We start from the raw sequence: 20,725 nt of genomic DNA, 5'->3' as shown, positions 1-20,725 counted from the left end.
TTGGGCCTTCCGACATGTTGGAAATACAATTTTCATTTTATATGAAAGGTGTCACCTTGGTGTGCAAGAGTAAACTAAAAAGACTTGCGTCCTTTAAAATATAAACTACATTACCCACGCCGCAACTCGTTAATTAAAAAATAAGGACCTCGCCCGTATTGTATATATTGTACAACGATTCATATAAATCAAAGTCTTATTCAGTACGTTATTCATTGGATCAATTATGATATGAAAAGTTTTAAGAACATTTATAATATAGTTTCAAAGCATATATTGGTTAGAATTTAATACTGGCACTAACTCTTCACTCTCTGTCCAAAATCCGGTAACCACATATCATGGCGGCGCAGATGGCGGTAAATTCGGGTATGGGATATTTTATTTAACTAACGTGATAGTTCTGCAATGTTGAAACAGTAGGCACGAGCTACGCATGCCACATAAATACATACATAATTATTTTCCTAGGGCCACTTCCACTCAGTTTTGTTTGAATCGAGCACATGTGGCTGTATCCATGTCAATTTCCGTCAATAGTGGCTAGGCTAACAACCTAGCATAGTTTATAGTGTTAGTTTGCTATGAATGAACACCTCATCCTTCAATCGTATATGGCATGTGTATCGTTAATGTACCGGTGCATATTATATTATAATTTGACAGCTGTCTTGTGTTTCCACTTCGAAGGGAGTAAGACATCTACTAGCAAGCAAGTAATTTGGGAGTGCAAAGAAAGTTGTATTAGTTGGTCAGGAGAGGAACGCTTATTAATGCAACATACTAAGTTAGAAGTTTACTTGTATTCATTGTTTTCCCCTTGCGGTCTGCTTCACAGAAGCTACAAACTTCATACAAACTTGCCATTCACCATTTCTTCGAGCCCCATGAATGCATGTTTACAAGCAATCGGAATATGTTACTACGCCTTACAATCTGTCACTCAAGTTCCAGTGTATGCTATGTGTACCATTAGGAGCCAGTCTGTGGGGGCCGCTAAAGGAGCTATGGGAGACGGTGGAGGGAGCTGTTATGAGGAGGCAGTCGGAGAGTGTCCACCTCCTCGACTTGCAGCTGAAGAAACACAAGCCACACTTTCTGTCTCTGTACAAAAACCCTGTATGTGTCATTTAAAATACACGCGTCATTTCAAAACACATCGAATTTTGTGTCAAAGTTATTTGTGTGTCTAATTTCATGTCCTTTTATTAAACACAAAACCCTGTCTTACTTTATTTGCAGCCAAAGAGTGCAGAGCAGAGGGATAAAGTGCGTAAAGCTAGCACAGAAGGCATAGCCATCCAAGGCCAACAAGGCTCGAGACTGGTGCCTGAGCAGCTCCTTACAGAAGCGCTGATCCTCAGTGACATGTTTGATATGGGAGAGTTGGCAGCCCTGGAGCTGCTATTGGCAGGTAATGTTATATGCATTTTAAATGACCTTATTTAATAACAGTCTTGTTGTCCAATTGGTTTCCATCAAGAGAGCGTGATTAATGCCTTTCTTCTACTCTCTAATGATCTCTTGCATGCCTTGCTGCAGGGGAGCACCAGCAGCCGCACTTCCCAGGACTGACCCGTGGGCTGGTGGCTGTGCTTCTCTACTGGGACGGCAAGCTCTGTGTGGCCAACTCCCTGCGGTCCCTCATTCAGTCCCGTCCAGGCAAGACCTTCACGTTGGAGCTCAGGTAACCAAGTCAGGATTATACTTTGGTGATGAATAGGTAACCACAGTCAGGTGGGTTATACTTTGGTCATCGGTGGGTGACCACAGTCGGGGGGTGAATTATACTTCTGTGATGAAGTGTCGCCCTTGGTACACCGCGAGTCTCTACGTCAATGGCGTTGCCCGAAGATGGCGACACGTAGCTTATGTCCACCTCTCCAAAAGATACAACTACACGTCAGGGCAACAGGCGGCCTGACTCATCCTCCCAGCTTGTTTTTCTGGTACATTTATACTGGACTAGGAGAGGTTTGTATATATGTAAGGATCTCATTATTATGAAGATATCAGATGCCACTGAATACCTGACTTTAGTCTCACAACTTCAAGCACTGGCGTAGAGACCCTCAGTGCACACCTATGGGGCTTTTCAGAGTATAATTCAGGCTTATGGCTTCCTCCATGTCTTGCCTACATTCCTCCTCACAATCCAGCCGGTTCCAAATCATTCACCTGATTACTTAAAGAAAAGAAATGATTGTTTGTGTTTAACCGGCTGATGGGGTGTCTGGTTTATTGTCCCTTAGTGGAGAGCTTGTGGCCTTGACCACGCGGTTCACAGATGAACTGATGAGCCAGGGTCTGACCAAGCGCATCCTGAGCTTAGTGTCCGAGGTCAACGTGACTCGGGAGTTTGAGCGTCTGCAGAAACAACGCGGTCTTGGCAACGAGAAGCACCGGAAACAGGTACAAGTCAAAACATCTTACTACTTATTGTGTTCAAAAAATGTGGACGACCTAATTTAAATACCTAACCTAATTGAAAAACTCTCACCTGTGGTGAGGGAAGGCATTGTTCAATATTTTGACCACAAGTTGGAATCTTGTCATTGTCAGGTATTGGACCTCATCAAGGAATCTAGACAAGCATTGGCAGACAGCTTGTTTTCATGGACCTGCCAATCCCCTCTGACTAAAGATGACACCCTGGCCTTAATTGGCCACTTGGAGACAGTGACAGCTGAAGCTAATAGCTCATTGGACAGTGTAAACCTTTCTCTGGTCATGGCATTGCTGTACTGTTTAGACGTCAGCTTCCTAGAGCAAGGAACCGAAGATAGGGAAGGTAAGATGAATAAATGCTGGATACAATTTATTGAAATATTATCACTCAACCCTCAGCAGGTTTTCTGCGGGTCCGTAAAATATCTTTCAATAATCTGAATTCTAGGCATGCAATTTTCATAAATATGATTGTGCCAAAATGTATTGGATTATGTAACCAATAACCACAAATGCCAATTTTCAACTGAAGACGTCGTCTACATTGTCTCTAGTAGGATATACGTTTTTGTTTAATGAAGCATTGCATATTATACTCTTACAACTCTTGCGTAAACACAGTTCTGTGTAGTCATGTTCTATTGAATGTGAATACATTTATTTACTTTGCAAGTAACTCTGGGACTTTGATTTTCCTTCACATCCTTCGTACCTTTTTTGTCTGTATGGAGATGAATTGGGTCTTAAATTGCCCTCATAATGGTCTTAAAAAGTCTTCAATTTAACTTTTTGAAACCTGCTGAAACCCTGCTCGGTTAAGTTTAAAGCTTTTCTGTGTTTGGTTTCTACTGTCAAAGTACAAAAAATATGTAGCGTGCGTTAACTTGCCTGTGGAAAGCATTGAAGTGTTGTGTTTGTCCAGATCTGCTTCAGGCCCTGCCCTTGTTGACGGAGAGGGACTACGTGGTTGCGGTACATAACCGTTTGCTGGACGGGCCTACCTGGAAGATTCCTGGCCTACAGGCTGTTTGTCGGCTTGCCTGGGCTCTGGCTTTGAGGGCTCTGTCCCAGCTTCCACAGGGCTCCTGTACGTCCTCCTTTTGTGGCTGACACACACACACAGTTGAAATGTACGGATAGTATCTGGGGGGGCTGTACATTGCGGCTTACGTCTTTATGTGTTTATCGCAGCCCTTGTGGAGTTCACGGAGTCAGACGAGGCTCTGGCTGACCTGGCCCTCCTGGGAGACGTCTTCCTGTTCATGAAAGAGGGCATGCTGGGATGTGAAGGGTTCACCCAGGAAGAGTTCTACATCCGTCGCCTTCATACCTTAATCACAGACTTTCTGGCTCTCATGCCGATCAAGGCAAGTCATAGTGTGTTCATAACACACTTAGTGATACGTTTTTAAATACATATTTTTTGGGATTCTTTTTTATTGAAACAAGCCTGAGGACTTAAGTCCACATTGATTCGAAGGTTTGGTGCCCACTCTAAGGTTTTCCTTCTCTGCAGGTGAAGCAGCTGCGTAACCGTGCTGATGAGGATGCCCGCTTGGTGTATATGTCCCTACAGATGGGCAGTGAGCCCCCTTCGTCGCTACGCAAAGACCTAGACCACCTCATGTTCCTGGTTAGTTTGCATTGTCTACGCACAACCTTTCACACGATAAAGCCTGCGATGCTGCAAAGAGTGACGGTACAACAAGTACACCCTCATGTTTTTCTTGTGGGAGGACGGAGGCAATAGAACAAGGTTCAAAGGGTTCAAGGTCCATGACAGCTGGCTGTAGTTGGATGTTTCTGAGTTCATAATCAAGTTAAATGATGGAGAGTTCCCAGTTATTCTGTCATGATTAGCAGCAGCCATGTGGAAATGTTGCTTTGTAATCAATCTCTTGCTATCTTTGCCCACATTTGGTTTCCAGATCGGTGAGTTCTACAGCAAAGACCCGTTTGGTCTGGAGCTCGGTCTAGAGTTCTGGGCTCCAACGGAGTCTCTTCATCACACCAACCTGCAGGGCTCATATCTGGGCATGGCCCTGCAAAGACCCCCGCATAAACAGGTATGAGCTGGGCTTCCCAGCGTCACTAAAGACCTCTTCAAGATACACTATAATTTAGTTGGCGCTTAACTTGCCTATCAGCTCTTACCTGACCCCCTTTCCCATCATGCTTTGTTTGTTCCTGCACTTTAGGTGGTGCTATCCAAGTTTGTGCGTCAGATGGGAGACCTGCTCCCCTCTACCCTGGTCATCCCTTACCTGAAGATGTTGAAGGGTCTGGCCAACGGACCGCAGTGCTCCCACTACTGCTTCAGCCTGCTGAAGACCAACGGAGCCACTCATGGTAAGGCCTCGCTCGGGGTGTCTGTATCAATCCTCCACTGGGTACGTTTTCCCACCGCAACCTCCAGCAGCTGGAGTTGTCATAACAGCCATAGCATTAGCTATATCATTTTCCGTTATCGCCGTCGGAGACTTTCACACAGTGGGGGGGGGGGCGTGCAAGAAAGACCAGAAAAAACGAAAGTTCCATATTGCAGGTTTAAATCAAAATAAACTGGCCAATTTGAGGAATATTACTAGTTTTTTCAAATGAAATGGCATGTAGTTTATCCTGGAATGACTATATATGTTACTATGCCTTTAACAACATGGGAAAGATGTGATTGTTGTATGCATGGTTTTTCCAATGATATTGTGTTCAACACCACCCAGGGGACACCATGCAGGGCATGACAGGCCGACCGGTGTCCTGGGAGCTCTTGTTCCACTCTCTGATGCTGTACCATGAGAACCTGCGGCGGGACCTACCCAGCCCGGAGGCCGCCAACCTCTACCGCCACCCGCCCACCCGCGGAATCACCCAGAGGGAGGTGGACGGGCTCACCTCCTACCTGGAGCTGCTCACCACCATCATCACCTGGGTACGACCCGTCCTGTCCACGCCGGGCCGCCTTGTGCACTGCTTTTATTCTCATGTTTTCAAATGGCAAAATTGGAAAATGTTCATTCTAGTTTTGGACATTATAACAATTGCCTATTATGGTTGAATTCTGATTAGTCCGTAAATATGTTGAAACAAATGCATTCAGCGTAAAACCTTTTACAAAATGTGGGTACATTCGCTCTCCTTGTCGACATACTTTGTGCACAGCGCCCGGAGGCCCAACACATGCCTGTCAACTTGTTTTTGATTCCAATCCCTTCAGCTCTTGTCAATGCATTGTGTGTTTGCCTCCTTGGTCTGCTAGAGTGAGAATGCGCGGCTGGCGTTATGCGAGCACCCCCAGTGGACCCCGGTGGTAGTGGTCCTGGGCCTGCTCCAGTGCAGCGTGCCCCCCGTCCTCAAGGGGGAGCTCCTGCGCTGCCTGGCTGCCTTCGGCAAGTCTCCTGAGATCGCTGCCTCCCTCTGGCAGTCCCTGGAGTACACCCAGGTAAAGTGCTCATTGCTGTTTCTCTCTTTATTGATCAGTGGGGATAATATCAATAGACTTATCCCGCATTCAAGGTGTTGCAGTGTTTTATTCTGTCCAATTGTCTATAGAGCACTTCATTGATATTCCTTTTGTGTTGTGCTATTGGTTATTCTTTACTTCATAATGTATGGCACTATGGCAGGACCGCATTATGTACATACAGGTATCCGCATTTCACAACAGGTGTGTGTTGGGATTTTCGTTAAGTCCTTGTGATGTGCTGTGGTTCTCCAGATCCTCCAGACAGTGAGAGTTCCTGGACAGAGGCAGGCGGCTGGCATTGAGGTACGATTACATCTGGGAACATTGTTTTACTTGGTTTGTGATATCAAATTCACAAACCCAAGTGTGTGATTATTGTTTTCATTAATTACAGTAAATTGCTGAATAATCTTCACAGGCTGTAGACAAGGACCTGCCAATGTAAGATGTCCACAGCATATTAACCCAACATCATGCTGGTGAAGCTCTGTGGACCGATGAGGGGAACTTCTGTGTGTTGCAGCTCTTGACTGTACTTCTTGCCGCTGCTTGTGCCCCCCAGGTGGAGCTCAACGAGATCGAGTCCAGCTGCGAGGAATACCCTCTGACCCGGGCCTTCTGTCAGCTGATCAGCACATTGGTCGAGAGCAGCCTGCCCGTCAACCTGGGGGCGGGACTGCGGGCGCCAGGGTTCGACCCCTACCTCACTTTCCTGCGGGACGCTGTGTTCCTCCCCTTCCCCACCAGGGCCTATTGCCACGCCGCCGAGAAGGTAGCGTTCCTCCTCCGCCACGTGTACGCAGTGAACGACGCATTAAGACGCCTTCTGAATAGGGCTGGGCGATGAATCGAATTTTGATCGCGATTTCGTTTTTAGCGTCAAACGATCACAAAATTAACATAATCAAGTTTTTCGATTATTATTTTTCTTTCTTTTTTTCTTGTGTTTCATGTTTTATAGAAAGGGCAGAACAGCTGGATACATATCTTTATATTATTTTAGATGGGAACATTTTCTTTTTGACCATTTTGTGTACTTTTTTAAGGCAAAACTTCTAGGGCTGTCCCCGACTCAGAATTTTCTGAGTCGAATCAGATCTGCCTTTTCAGTCCAGAGATTCGATTATTTGGCGGCCGTGCGGGGCAGGTCTTTTGGAGGTTTAAAAAATGTTTTCTTTCTATTAACACTCTGTTCTGGTAGGCTATAGGCCTTTTATATATGCTTGCGCGTTGCGCTCATTACGTTCTCACCTGAACAGTTTTCTGTCAATCAAACTCGTCGGAATTGTAGCCAACTTATTCCTGTCGGGTTTTAATTAGGCTGCTGCCCATTATGCGGTCCGATAATGAACACGGGGCTCATGTATAGGCTAGTGGATAATCCACTATATGAGCCCCGTGTTCACGATCTGATTGCATTTATTGAGCCCGAAAGAATACACAGCGCTGTGTCGCCACACTGACTGCGCTCCTAGAGAAAATGTAGCAATAATGTAAGGGGGACTCTGTCCCCCTTACATTATTGAGATTCTGTGAGATTCTGTCTAGCATACAAAGTTACAATGAAGCAATCGCCACAGTGACATGGACAGTGTCTAAATAAACCGTCCCTGCACCAACCGTTCTGGTTTCAATTTGTATCCATTTCAGCACACGTCGTGCCGCATCAGTCCTTCTAAAATATATAATCATAATTATTATCCATATAAATATTATTCCTGTGCATTTTAATGTTTTCTATTTTTTGTTTTATTAATGCACACTACTCACTGACGAAAAAATAAACAAATAAATAAAAAGACGAAGATGGCGGGAAACACCGCAGTCTGCGGGGTTTCCCGACTGATGGTTCGAATCATCGACCTTCAGGAGACAGCCCTAGAAATTTCAAAGTTCTCAGTTGCAAAGTTATTTTGGTGAGAGAAGTGCTAAATAAATTCAACATGTTTTCAAACTAAAAAATAATCGTTTGATTAATCGTGATTTCAATATTGACAGCCCTACTTCTGAAGGTATTGCTGCTAGCGTGGCAGGACCCTAACCCCTTTGTGCCCCCGCCAGTGGGAGGTGGCCGACGGCGTCCTGGAGGTGTTCCACAAGCTGCTGCGGGACTACGAGCCCCAGCCCGCCGACTTCCTCCAGGAGATGGTGGAGCTCCAGGGGGAGCAGGTGCCGGCCCATAAGCCCCCGGGCCACAGCATCATGTTCCACCTGCTCAACGACTCGCCCACCCTGGCCCTCTGCCTCAGCCTGCTGGAGGAGGGGGTGCGGCAGCTGGACACCTACGCACCCTTCCCCGGTGAGAGGGGGGGGGAGGGAAGGAGTGGGAGGGGAGAAGGAAGTGGGGCTGTGTGTCGCTGTGTGGGGTAAAGATGGGCAAACAGATGCTGCTCTGCGTGCATTAACCTTCCTCAAGATCCGATTCACATTCTGCCCACCTTTGTCTGCACACAGTGTGCTGACCCAATAAGAAGGCTTGCTCCTCGTTTCCCACATTAATTCACTAGCACTTAACTGCTGGGGCGTTTTACACATTTAATGGAACATCTCGGTGTTGTTGATTTACCTGCTGAGGCTTTTTAATCACATTTCCATGGCTCATCTTCAAGTAGTAGTTAGTGTTTGACCTTTCCCAATGTAAGGCAGAGTGGAGCCAAACAATTTTGTATGAGCATCTAAACATTGTCATTAAGAAGATCACTTGTCTGACCTCTGGACCTCTGAAGAGAAGTTTGGAGGAGTTAATTAAAATCATGCGTTTTTAATTTCTTCATCCTTTCGGACCTTCTCCACCCGGCAGGCAAGAAGCACCTGGAGTCGGCGGTGCTGCACTGCCTGTGCCTGCTGGAGCTGGCCCTGCAGAAGGAGGTGGTGTTCATGGACTTGTTGCGGGAGAGCCAGGCCTCGCTGCTGGTCTCCCCGCTGGAGCAGCTCCTCCAGGGGGTCAGCCCTCAGACCCGCCGGGCCGACCACATCGTCAACATAGCCAGGTGGGAGCCCCTCAGAGGCCCTCCGTGACAGTTGTCCCTGAAGCAAAGGGGTCCTGTCGTTTAAAACAAGATCACGTGTACTTATGCCCGGCTGTGTGTGTGTGTCCCCGGCAGTTATCTGTACCACAGCAGCTCCAACCCGGAGGCAGCCTTCCAGAGTGCAAAGATCCTTCGTCACGTAGCCCGCTACCCCAACATCCAGATCAGGCTGGTGGGGGACTTCACCCACGACCCGGTATGCATCCAACAGTTTTTTTTATTTAAGTGGATGTGTTAAGCAGCCTATATAACTTTGAATAAAAAAAGAGTCATCGTATAATAATTTGATTTTATTTGTAATGTTTGTAGGCTGTAAGTGACAAACTCATGGCAGGCTTCGTGGAATGTCTGGACATTGATGAGGCAGAAGAGACGGTGGAGAAAGAAGAAGGTGAGTTACCCTTCCTGTTCATGCGCATCATAATTAGAATGAGTCTTTTAGAAACGTACCAGCCGCTAATGGGGGCTGCCTGAATGCCAACAGGAGTATGCGCTGTAACATGACATACTATACTAGTTTCTCTCAAATAAAAATCTGTATTTACGTTAACAACCTCCCAGACCTTCGAGCTGTTCACGTCCATCCTGAACCACGCTGATCCCTAGATACTCTCCTTCACTACTCAGAAACAGACTCGCAAAACAAGGTGGCCAGGATCCGGCACGAGATCAAGATCCACATCCTGAATCTGCTCATGACATCGCTGGAGCTGAAGCCTCCCAACCTGGCACTGTACCTGCTGGGCTACGAGGTCAAGAAGCCCGTCTCCTCCACCAACCTGCAGGACCCAGGTCTGACCCTAGCTGGTCTTTCATTTAGCATTTTACACCGAAACATACCATACCCCAACGTCGCTATGGGAGCCACAGGGCTGACCCGCCCTGTGTGTTTCCAGGTGTGCTCGGATGTCCACGGAGCTGCCTGCACGCCATCCTGAGTCTGCTGCAGCGCGGCAGCGAGAAGAGGTCCGGCCCGGTGCTCAGCCAACAGGCCCCTCACCTAGCTGAGCTCTGCTACCAGGTACCCCCGACATAAAGAACCTCATCGAGTGTGGAGCTTTGTTTGGCATCCGTCTGGAGCGGGCTTGTCGAGGATGTAGTCAAAGAGGAATACGACCGTTTTTAAATTGGGGGTGATCTGTGTGCCTCTTGAAGGTGATCTACCAGCTGTGTGCCTGTTCGGACACGTCAGGGCCCACCATGCGCTACCTGAGGACCAGCCAGGACTTCCTGTTCTCTCACCTGCAGCACATGCCCTTTTCCCTGCCAAGTGAGGCCAAACTCCCACCTTTCTCCCAGCTCCATTCACATTACCCATGTATCCTGTCGATCCGGGTCAGTTGTGTAAGACCTGTCCCTGGTTTGTCCCTCCGCCGGCTCTCTCTCTCTCTCTCTCTCTCTCTCTCTCTCTCTCTCTCTCTCTCTCTCTCTCTCTCTCTCTCTCTCTCTCTCTCTCTCTCTCTCTCTCTCTCTCTCTCTCTCTCTCTCTCAGGCAACCAGATCGCTGCTCTCTCCCAGATGTCTTGGCTGATGAAGACGGCGGCCATCGAGCTGCGAATGACCTCACTCAACCGCCAGCGCTCTCACACACAGCGCCTCGTGAGCCTGCTGCTGGACGACCAGCCCCCCACACAGCACACCGGTACGCTCACACACACCCTCCCACGTGCACATACAGAACACTAGTACGTACACATACACAGCAAACGGGTATGCTCATGCTCACACTCACACATACTCATTCAGCACGCTGGTACGCACATGCACGCACAAAGCACACGGGTACGCTCACACACACTTATTGCACACAGTACGCACATGTTGAGACGCACACCTACACACACAAACACAGATTTCCACAATCAGCCGGTCCATACCGTTGTAACCTGTAACGCCTTTCTTTCTGCTCGTAGTTGATGGAGAGCTGGGAATGGAGGAAGAGACCAGATCAGTGTGCGGCTTCCTCCATTTCGACACAGCCTCAAAAGGTGTGCAGCACTTTGGCTCACTGCAATGATCATATTTGTAGCTTTTATTCTTTAAAACCACAGTTTATTCCTTCCCGATAACAACAACTCGTCTGTTATGGTTCCCAGTCCGCAGGAAGCTGCTGTGTGTACTGGACGCCATCGAGTTCAGCCAGGACATCCCAGACCTGCTGCAGCTCGACTTCTTTGAGCGCGCTCAGATCGAGCTGGTGATCACCAACTGTGAGCACGTCAACGAGCAGGGACACACGATCTGCAACGTCAAGGTGAGGGATCCCATGACAAGTTGGTAGTTGTTGGCGCTTTGAAGATAGAATCTAATACAATGTGACCTGTACTGATTCAATGTGTACATGTCTATGTCACAGCTGTTACATCGCGTGCTGGTTGCTGAAGTAAATGCCCTTCAAGGAATGGCAGCCATTGGTCAGAGGCCACTTTTGATGGAGGTGAGTGAATAACTGCTGAGCCTCGAGCATTATCCCCCAGTCACAAGCAGAGCTGCAACATATTTTCATTTGTAATTCATCTCATCTTCAAGTCAGTTTAAATGCAAATCGGCTTAAAAAACGGCACTACCAGGCATTAGTGCTGCGATTCCATTGGGCAAGAAACCTAACCTCTAAGTGCATCTATGGAGCTTCCTTACTTGAGACAGGCTGTACTTTTTGCTCGTCGGAAAGTAGCCTCAGTTTACCTCCGTTTCAAAGTAGCTTAAGCTACACCAGCCGCTGACTCCGTTTATAAGTAGCTTAAGCTACACCAGCCACTGACTCCGTTTATAAGTAGCTTAAGCTACACCAGCCACTGACTCCGTTTATAAGTAGCTTAAGCTACGCCGGGCGCTGACTCCGTTTCCCACGGTGCATCCAGGAGGTGAACTCCATCCTGCAGCAGGTGGTGGAGAGGAACCACGTGCGCCGCAGCCTGAACGCCAAGCGCCACGCCTTGCAGTCCTGGAGGAGCCTGGTGGAGACACTGCTGACCGCCTGCCCCGCCGACCTCATACCGCCAGACGACCGGCAGCTCATCATCAGAGACCTGCTGCTGGACCTGCACGACAAGGCACGGAGCGGGGAGAGGAGGAGGAGGGGACGACGGGATGGGGGATGGCTTCAGGAGGAGGGGGGAGGGTGGGCTGAGAGATGCTTCAGAAGGAGGTGGGAGGGTGGGCTGAGAGATGCTTCAGGAGGAGGGGGGAGGGTGGGCTGAGAGATGCTTCAGGAGGAGGGGGTGGGTGGGCTGAGAGATGCTTCAGGAGGAGGGGGGAGGGTGGGCTGAGAGATGCTTCAAGAGGAGGTGGGAGGGTGGGCTGAGAGATGCTTCAGGAGGAGGTGGGAGGGTGGGCTGAGAGATGCTTCAGAAGGAGGTGGGAGGGTGGGATGAGAGATGCTTCAGGAGGAGGTGGGAGGGTGGGCTGAGAGATGCTTCAGGAGGAGGTGGGAGGGTGGGCTGAGAGATGCTTCAGGAGGAGGTGGGATGGTGGGCTGAGAGATGCTTCAGGAGGAGGTGGGAGGGTGGGCTGAGAGATGCTTCAAGAGGAGGTGGGAGGGTGGGCTGAGAGATGCTTCAAGAGGAGGTGGGAGGGTGGGCTGAGAGATGCTTCAGAAGGAGGTGGGAGGGTGGGATGAGAGATGCTTCAGGAGGAGGTGGGAGGGTGGGCTGAGAGATGCTTCAGGAGGAGGTGGGATGGTGGGCTGAGAGATGCTTCAGGAGGAGGTATGGGGGTATTTAGGGGGGAGGTGGAGGTATTTCTGAACCTGGTGAACTAAATGGTGTCAATGTGAATGCAGCCGGAAATGTTCATTCATTTTTCTTCATAGATACAAGCTAATGAGCCGGTTCTAGAAATCGTAGCTTGCGTATGAACGTGTTTGTGCAGAAGGTGATCTGACCGCCTCCTCCCCCCCATGCTCTCCAGGTGTTATCGGAGGACGCTGCAGGAGAGCTGATGCCCATCGTGGCGGGGGCGGTCTTCACGCTGGCGGCCCAGCTCAGCCAGTCCATCCTGTCGGAGCAGCAGCAGGGGGTGGGGCTCGACGGGGACGGGTCCTCGGGCTTTGCCTCCATCGCCAACTCCGCCCTGCACCTCATCCTCCGCAAGATGCTGGACTTCATCCTCTGCACGGGTCAGGAACCTTCTGCTGTTGTTTGGCCAGAGAAGATATCCACAATCACAGCATCAGCACGTTTCTATCGTTCACCTAAAAGACAAACCTTTGTTTACCTGTCATGTCTAGTTTTTTGATGTTCTATATATATTTTTTATCTAAACATTAATATAAAAAAAATCTAATTTCAATCCCAATTTTTTGATATTAAACTCTAACTCTATTATTGTTGATTCAGTACGAAGGGCAATCATAAGCGATTGCAGCAATTCTGCTAAGTGTGACTCCAGAGGTGTGTGACTACTTGGCGGTCTCCTTACTACTTCTCCCTCCCCCTTCAGGCGGGGGGTTCCAGCGCCTGCGAGCCCACCTGTATGGCGCTCTGCTCTACTACCTCCAGATGGCCCAGAAGCCAGAGGAGCCCGACACGCTACAGACAGGTACAGCAGAGTAGAAACTCTTCAGCAGTTTCAAACAATGTCTCAGCTAAAGGCAAATAACAACGGGAAAAAAAACGACCAACATTATAACTAACATTCCCCTGCTCCTATGCTTCCATAATATTGGCAGCCATTGTGATGTTTAGATGTACAAGCCCTATAGAGTTTCTTTTTTTGAGAAAAATTGCTTAGAAAAGAATTATTGAAAAGCAATGAATGATTTGCAATCCATGTCATTTAAATAAATGATTCAAGCTTGTTAAGAGACGGTTTGACCTTTGACCCTTGCTGACCTCACCGTTCTCCCTCCCTCCACCAGGGAAGTCCATGTGGGAGCGCCTGACCGCCCCAGAGGACAGCTTCTCCAAGCTGCAGAGGGAGAACCTGTCCATCATCGAGAGCTACGGCACGGCCCTGATGGAGGTGGTGTGCCGGGACGCCTGTGACGGTCACGAGATAGGCCGGGTATGAGCCCCACCCACCATGCCCACCCACCAGCCTCACATACCCTGCAGCGACGCCCCTCGTTGATCCTTGCTGGGGTTGATGGGAAGTCCCAGTCCCAGAGATAATTATTTTAATAATAAAAATGCATTTTTCTATGAAGTGCTTTACTGTATACTCAAAGACACTTTACATGATAAGACATCAAATACAGAAGTAATAGAAAACGAGCACCATATCAATAAAAGCTCATGAAAACCTTTTTAAAGCATCTAGATGAAGGGAGAGGGGGGAAGAGTCTTTGGCTGATTTTGTGAGGGACGAATGGGGGTGGCTCAATCAGTGCTGGGTCACATGTAGATCAACGTATATTTTTATAATTCAATCTCATCCTTCAGTCAAAACCCCCAGGATGCAACCCACTATACCCCAACAACTATTCCTGAATCCAGGATTAGTTGCCTCCTACCTTGTGGTCGTGTCGTGTTTTGAATGCTGCGTATCCCAACCACACCAGGCTTTAAACAGACTGGTCCAGCGGGCCCGGGCCTCATGTCTGCTCTCTGCTCCCTGTTAGATGCTGGCCCTGGCGGTGCTGGACCGCATCCTGTCCATCGACCGGCAGAGCCAGTGGCTGCTGTACCTGTGCAACAGCGGCTACCTGAGGGTGCTGGTGGAGAGCCTGCGGCAGGACGACGGGGCGCTGCAGGGCCTGCTCACGCCCCAGCCCCCGCTCCTCAAGCCCCTGTACATCTACCAGAGCAAGATGGTGAGGCTGAGCACGCACACGCTCAGTCGCTCGCACGCAGGCGCTCGCACGCACGCGGGCGCTCACACGCACGCAGGCGCTTAATTGTCTTGTCTTTGAAACGTTGGGTTTCAAACAAGTTGATTTGAATGGACTTTTAGAGTGAATGTTTCCTTTCAGAATGTTGGCAGACCCGAGCAGTGAAATGAACATCAGCGTGTGTGTGTGTGTGTGTGTGTGTGTGTGTGTGTGTGTGATATCAAACAGTGTTCAATAGCCACAGTCAGCTATGCTAAAATTCAAGAGAAACGTTTTGGACCCTAAAAGTGTGTGTGTGTGTGTGTGTGTGTGTGTGCAGGCCTTGCTGACTCGTGTGGCCAAGACGAGCGAGGGCGCGGTGGAGCTGCTGCGCTGCGGCCTGGTGGCCCAGCTGATGGAGTGCCAGGTGTACGACATGCTCCCGGACAGCGACGCACACAGGTCAGGGGACGGCACTCACACACACTCCTGTGCTCTTGGTACTCAGACCACGTGCATGTGTCCCTCTGCTGTATAGACCCCATGGAGAGCTTTAGGCTTGCACTGATCCTCATCTCTAGAAAGCTTTACACAAGTCTGTTAAAGGTGTGCAGGTGAGATTGAAGCGCTGTAGGTTGAGAGTAATTAGTTTGACATGGCCGAGCCTTTCCGACCCCCAGGCCATCTCTTTCATGATTGTCTTTGGGCAAGTCATTTTGTCCGTCAGTCACAGGTTGTTTGTTTCACTACATTATGTTCTGCTCTCAGATCCAACCTAAAGCACCTTTTATCGACGCTTGTCCATTTATGTTAAGTAACTGATGTTTAGCAAGACGTGTCAGTTGAACTGTGTCTGAAACACGGCTCTCTCTGTATGCCAGGGTGATGAGGGACCCGTCAGGGTTCATCCCTAGCCCGCTGGACCGCTACCGCCAGATCCTCCTGCCCGCGCTCAGGCTGTTCCAGATCATCCTGACGTCCACCACCATGCACCACCAGCAGGGGGCGCCGCAGGTATGCAGAGACACAGCTCATAAGGTCATAATGTATCCCTGAGACTAATACCTATGCATGATTTTACCTTTTTATAAATAATAACCTTTCGGTACAAAATGTTTTGACATTAATTTAATGTTGTTTGTGCTATTTACGCCTACATTTGCAAAGAAAAAACATTTGTTCCCAAAGGGGAGAGCTCTTTAAACAGCAATTTGCTAAATGCACATGTTTGTGTGTGTGTGTGTGTGTGTGTGTGTGTGTGTGTGTGTGCAGGTCCTTCAGTGGCTGATCGTCCACGCAGACACCATCCAGTCTCTGCTGCGCTGTCAGGAGCTCAGCATGGGGGCCCTGCAGGAGCTCTCCCTGCTCACAGGCATCATCAGCAAGACGGCCCTACCAGGTACCTGCTGCAGTCAGCTTCACACTGATCCGCTGCTCTACCTTCACCTGGGACCGGACAGACGACTGGAGACTGTGGCTTCATATCTTACTTTTCTTTTTCATACCATTTTCAATGGTCCCTATTTACTGTATATAATAAATATCGGCGAGGAAAACAAGGTTTAATATTATGGCTACGATGACCAAACAGGCGGTGATTGTACAGTTGTGGCCCTAGTTGTGATGACTTTGGCTCGTGTGTGTTCCAGGAGTCCTTAAGCTGAGCGGGGAGGTCCACAGCGCTGTGGTGATGGAGTTCCAGGGTCACATCAACAGGTTCCAGGTGGGTTTCTGTCCCTGCTCGTGTTGAATTGCCAGTATAGTTAAAAAAGCTCATCCCTCCGGACCTCGGATTCAATGCTAATGCACATAAACATCCACACTACTCCAGACCCATGGTTCCTCTCACTAAGCCGGTGTAGCGCGTTGTCAGGGCAGTCAACAAACTGGCCCCAGTGTGCTGCACTCAGAGCCGTGCGTTAACCCGTGTCTCCACAGCGGATGTGCCTGTCTCTGCTGGGCCGCCTGGCCGGGGGCGAGCGGGAGAGGCTGCTGAAGCAGGCGGAGGCAGCGGCCCCTGGAGACCCCGCGGAGAGGAGGGAGGAGATGGAGGTGGCCATGCAGCAGGTCAGAGGGGAGGAACCCCAGGGGGCAGGGGCCGTCTCTGGGTGGGTTCAGAGGATGCATTTAAAACAAGAGCAATCCTTATTTAATGCAAATTCAATCTCCCCATGAACCTCTCAATTGAGATGTTGAATATCCATACAGCATGCATAATTATAAAATTATACAAAGCCTGGTGTAATAAAGCTATATATAATAACTGTAAGGAACACCGTTCCATCTTGGACCCATTTGGTATGGTCACTACTAGCTCTCCCGATGTACAGTGTACATAGTTCACCCTTGGCAAGGGCCCCCAGCTCTCTTGTTTCTCCCTGCGGTCGATGAGCTCACGGGTGCCTTTCTGTATTCACAGGTGTGTGCCAACATCATGGAGTACTGCCAGACCCTGCTGCTGCAGAGCTCGGCGCAGGCCCAGTTCACCATCTGCCTCTTCAGCCCGTCTGGCAGCGAGCCGGCTGGCAGGGACGGGGCGCGCCCAGGTCAGCCCATCAGGGGAGCAGAGGGAGGGCGAGGGAGGCAGAGGTCACTAGTATGGGGCCTTGGAAGGAGTGCTACAGTCATGAAGCAAGGGACCATTACATAGTTGTATATACATACTATGTCTTCCATGACGAGTGCATCAATCATGTGATTATTTTAGGGCAGCAACGGATATTTGATATTTCCTTAAAAGGGATTGATTATCAGATACACTTATTGGTATCCGACCTTTTAAGTTATTCTCCAAAGTTATGTTGATGTGTAATCTTTTACCCCTCAGAGAATAAATGAATTCAGATTCCCTTCATCTCTCGCGAGCTATCCGGTGCTCCCAACTTCCATTGATTTCAGGTTGTTTTGCTGGGACAGATCTCTCGTCCACGCTGCCGGCTGCCGCCCCCTCGCGGGTGCCCAGCCTGGGTCTGGTGCTGTACCTGCTGAAGAGCAGCGCTGCAGACTTCTCCCGCTTCCACCAGAGCCACCGCCAGAGCCTCAGCAAGCTGCAGGGCCTGGACCAGCTGCCCCCTGAGGAGCTGAAGGAGGTGAGCTGGACATAGGACAGAGGGTCAGAGATCCTGAAACGCAGCATACGGCATATTGTGGTCGGTTCCTTTTTTTTAATCATTCGAGGCCTGTTGTCATGATCACAATTCCCCACGAATCTGATGCCATTGTACCGGTCATCCTACGCCCCGGGAGATTGTTTGTCTCAGTTTAACAGCAATGACCAGTCTGATTCCAGCAGTGCTCTGTCTATGGTGAAGCTGACCAGCATTGTGTGTGTATGTGTTTGCGCTCTCTGCAGCTGTGCCAGGGCCTGGTGTCAGGCCCTGGAGGCGTGGACAAGATCTCATCGGTCCAGAGGAGCCTGCTTGCCAAGAGGCGCCTGGTCCAGCTCATCAACAACCGAGCTAAGCTGCTGGCCCTCTGCTCCTGTATCCTTCATCATACTCTGCCTAGCACCAAGCCTGTGGGTCCACTGCCAACCACAGACTGAGCCATGACTCTGGGGCAAGACCCTGTGCCGGTCCTCATCTGTATTATGTAATGTAGTTCAACATGACGTTTCTTCCTCTTGAGACAGATGTTCCCCACCTTCTGTTCCGGTGGCTTATGTGCGGTTATTAGGTCTGCAGTTTACTGCTTCAGCGCCTGTGAACGACTGCTGAAGCATGTCGCAGAATCAGTTCAGGGTCACTTGAAGTTTGAGGTGTCAATTGAACCGTTTCAACACCTTGACATGTGTTTACTCAGATGTCATTGAAACCTGCCTATTTGTGTTGTGGCGCCACCTAGAGTACTACCTGATGTACTGCACCCCGTCGGACCCCAAGAATGCCCTGTTGCCTGGAGCGAGCTCATTCAGATCTCGCTTTGCCGATGGTAAGAAGAGGCTAGAGCAGGGGTCTCAAACTCAACTTACCTGGGGGCCACTGGAGGTAGAGTCTGGGTCAGGCTGGGCCGCATCAAGTATTCCACAAAAAAAAGGAGCACAACTGACCCAATCTAAGTAAATGATCGGGCTATAATGAGATCATGTTGGCTATGTAATCGCTGACAACAGGGGACATTTCATAGCGATTGGTGGAAACCGGGACAGTTTAGTGTCCTTTGGCTTTTGTCGGGACTCAGGACACGCAACTCAAAATTGGGACTGTCCCGTCAAAACCGAGACATCTGGTCACCCTATCACAAGTGATAAAAATGCGTGGCAAGCCACTCAGCAAAAATGTGTATTTGACAACAACGCGCGGGCCGCACTAACACTAAACTTTGATGTCAAGTAGGGGGCCACAAAATATCATCCCACGGGCCTCAATTGGCCCCCGGGCCGCGAGTTTGACACCCCTGGTCAGTCTAGAGAAAGGTCAAAGCATTACATTAAGTCATAGCGAAAATACAGGGCTCTACTTCAAAGTTTCCTTGGAATAATTAGATCACGTGCTAGTGTGTGATTATCTTCACTTTTATTTGTTGTTGTAGACTCCTTGCAAGGAAGTGGGCGTGGCCTGGGTTTGTCCAGAGTCAGCCAGCAGGATCTCGATCAGGTAGGAAGAAAAAGGGTGATATGTGTGTAGTGGTTGAGGATATGTGTGTAGTGGTTTATGATGATGTGTGTATTGGTTGATGATGATGTGTGTCTGGTGGTTGATAGTTGATGATAGTGTTTGGTAGTTGATAATGTGTGATGGTTGATGGTGTGTGTGTGTGGTGGTTGATGTGTGTGTGTGTGTGTGTGTGTGTGTGTGTGGTTGATGGTGTGTGTGTGGTGGTTGATGATGTGTGTGTGTGTGGTTGATGATGTGTGATGGTTGATGGTGTGTGTGTGGTGGTTGATGATGTGTGATGGTTGATGATGTGTGTGTGATCGTTGATGGTGTGTGTGTGTGGTGGTTGATGTGTGTGGTGGTTGATGATGTGTGTGTGTGGTGGTTGATGTGTGTGGTGGTTGATGATTTGTGTGGTGGTTGATGATGGTGTGTGTGTGGTGGTTGATGTGTGTGGTGGTTGATGATGTGTGATGGTTGATGGTGTGTGTGTGTGTGGTGGTTGATGGTGTGTGTGTGGTGGTTGATGATGTGTGTGTGTGGTGGTTGATGGTGTGTGTGTGGTGGTTGATGATGTGTGATGGTTGATGGTGTGTGTGTGTGTAGTTGATGATGTGTGATGTTTGGTGTGTGTGTGTGGTGGTTGATGATGTGTGTGTGTGTGTTTGATGTGTGATGGTTGATGGTGTGTGTGTGGTGGTTGATGGTGTGTGTGTGATGGTGTGTGTTGCTGGGTCCAGCTCCAGGCGGACATGACAGCGGGCTTCGGGGAGGCTCTCCAGAGGAAGCTGCTGGAGGTGGAGGGTCTGTACGGGGAGGTCCGCTCGCGCTACACCTTCATCCAGGCGCTGGTCCGCAGGGTCCGCGGCCTCCTCCGACGCACCAAGAGCTGAGGTCTCTGGGAGGATAGGCACACCCTGACGGACACTGAGACCACCTCTCTTTATTCAACACACTCTGAGGAGCAGGGGAACCACACCAGCCTAAACCAGTGGAGGCACAACTGCCACGGAGCATTTTTCTGGCGCTGAGCAACAACCTTTGAACCTGTGCTGTTTGTTCCTGTAGTATTATATCATGCATCTTATACGTGTGTGGGATTCCAGACAAGTTAATTAATGACTTGATGTGATTAAGTGCTATGCAGCTTGCACGTATCAAGCATGCGTATGAAAAATAACTAACTGAACAGAGTTGACGTTTTACTTGACGTGCGACCATTTGTATCGCTTCTGGTATGATTGCTATTGTGGTTTATATATTTGTGTATTTTTCTTTCTTTTGGAAATAAACTTTAAAATGGATTAACTGCTTGTGCTTGTGTACACATACCCGAAAGCAATCTAATCACTCTAATTCCATTTCCTTAAGCTGATGTCCATGCTACTTTCTCTCTCAAAGGTGTGTGTGTGTGTGATTGGTGCATTCGGGGCCCGTGGCT

General features: G+C 49.1%; 1 protein-coding gene across 1 annotated transcript; it reads left to right on the top strand.

The window, feature by feature from the left end:
• The first annotated feature begins 332 nt into the window (after positions 1-332).
• Positions 333-20,588, top strand: nup205 (nucleoporin 205). Its single transcript, XM_079742728.1, has 42 exons — positions 333-369; positions 977-1,119; positions 1,243-1,414; positions 1,543-1,687; positions 2,253-2,412; positions 2,563-2,791; positions 3,371-3,535; positions 3,640-3,815; positions 3,965-4,081; positions 4,377-4,514; positions 4,647-4,797; positions 5,169-5,377; positions 5,705-5,887; positions 6,164-6,214; positions 6,474-6,683; positions 7,973-8,210; positions 8,712-8,901; positions 9,016-9,136; positions 9,250-9,331; positions 9,568-9,732; positions 9,837-9,961; positions 10,096-10,210; positions 10,433-10,582; positions 10,854-10,928; positions 11,037-11,194; positions 11,297-11,377; positions 11,802-11,993; positions 12,850-13,057; positions 13,381-13,479; positions 13,799-13,944; positions 14,501-14,692; positions 15,030-15,151; positions 15,571-15,703; positions 15,962-16,088; positions 16,339-16,412; positions 16,628-16,756; positions 17,109-17,235; positions 17,606-17,778; positions 18,042-18,171; positions 18,491-18,619; positions 19,220-19,284; positions 20,025-20,588. Exons 1-42 carry the CDS (start codon positions 342-344, stop codon positions 20,175-20,177), a joined length of 5,976 nt encoding a protein of 1,991 aa, XP_079598854.1. The 5' UTR covers positions 333-341; the 3' UTR covers positions 20,178-20,588.
• The last annotated feature ends 137 nt before the right edge of the window (positions 20,589-20,725 follow it).

The sequence above is a fragment of the Pollachius pollachius genome, assembly GCF_949987615.1.
Source record: "Pollachius pollachius genome assembly, chromosome: 9".
Lineage (NCBI taxonomy): Eukaryota > Metazoa > Chordata > Actinopteri > Gadiformes > Gadidae > Pollachius > Pollachius pollachius.
The sequence above is the reverse complement of the archived record's forward strand: the minus strand, read 5'-3'. Positions and strand labels throughout refer to the sequence as shown.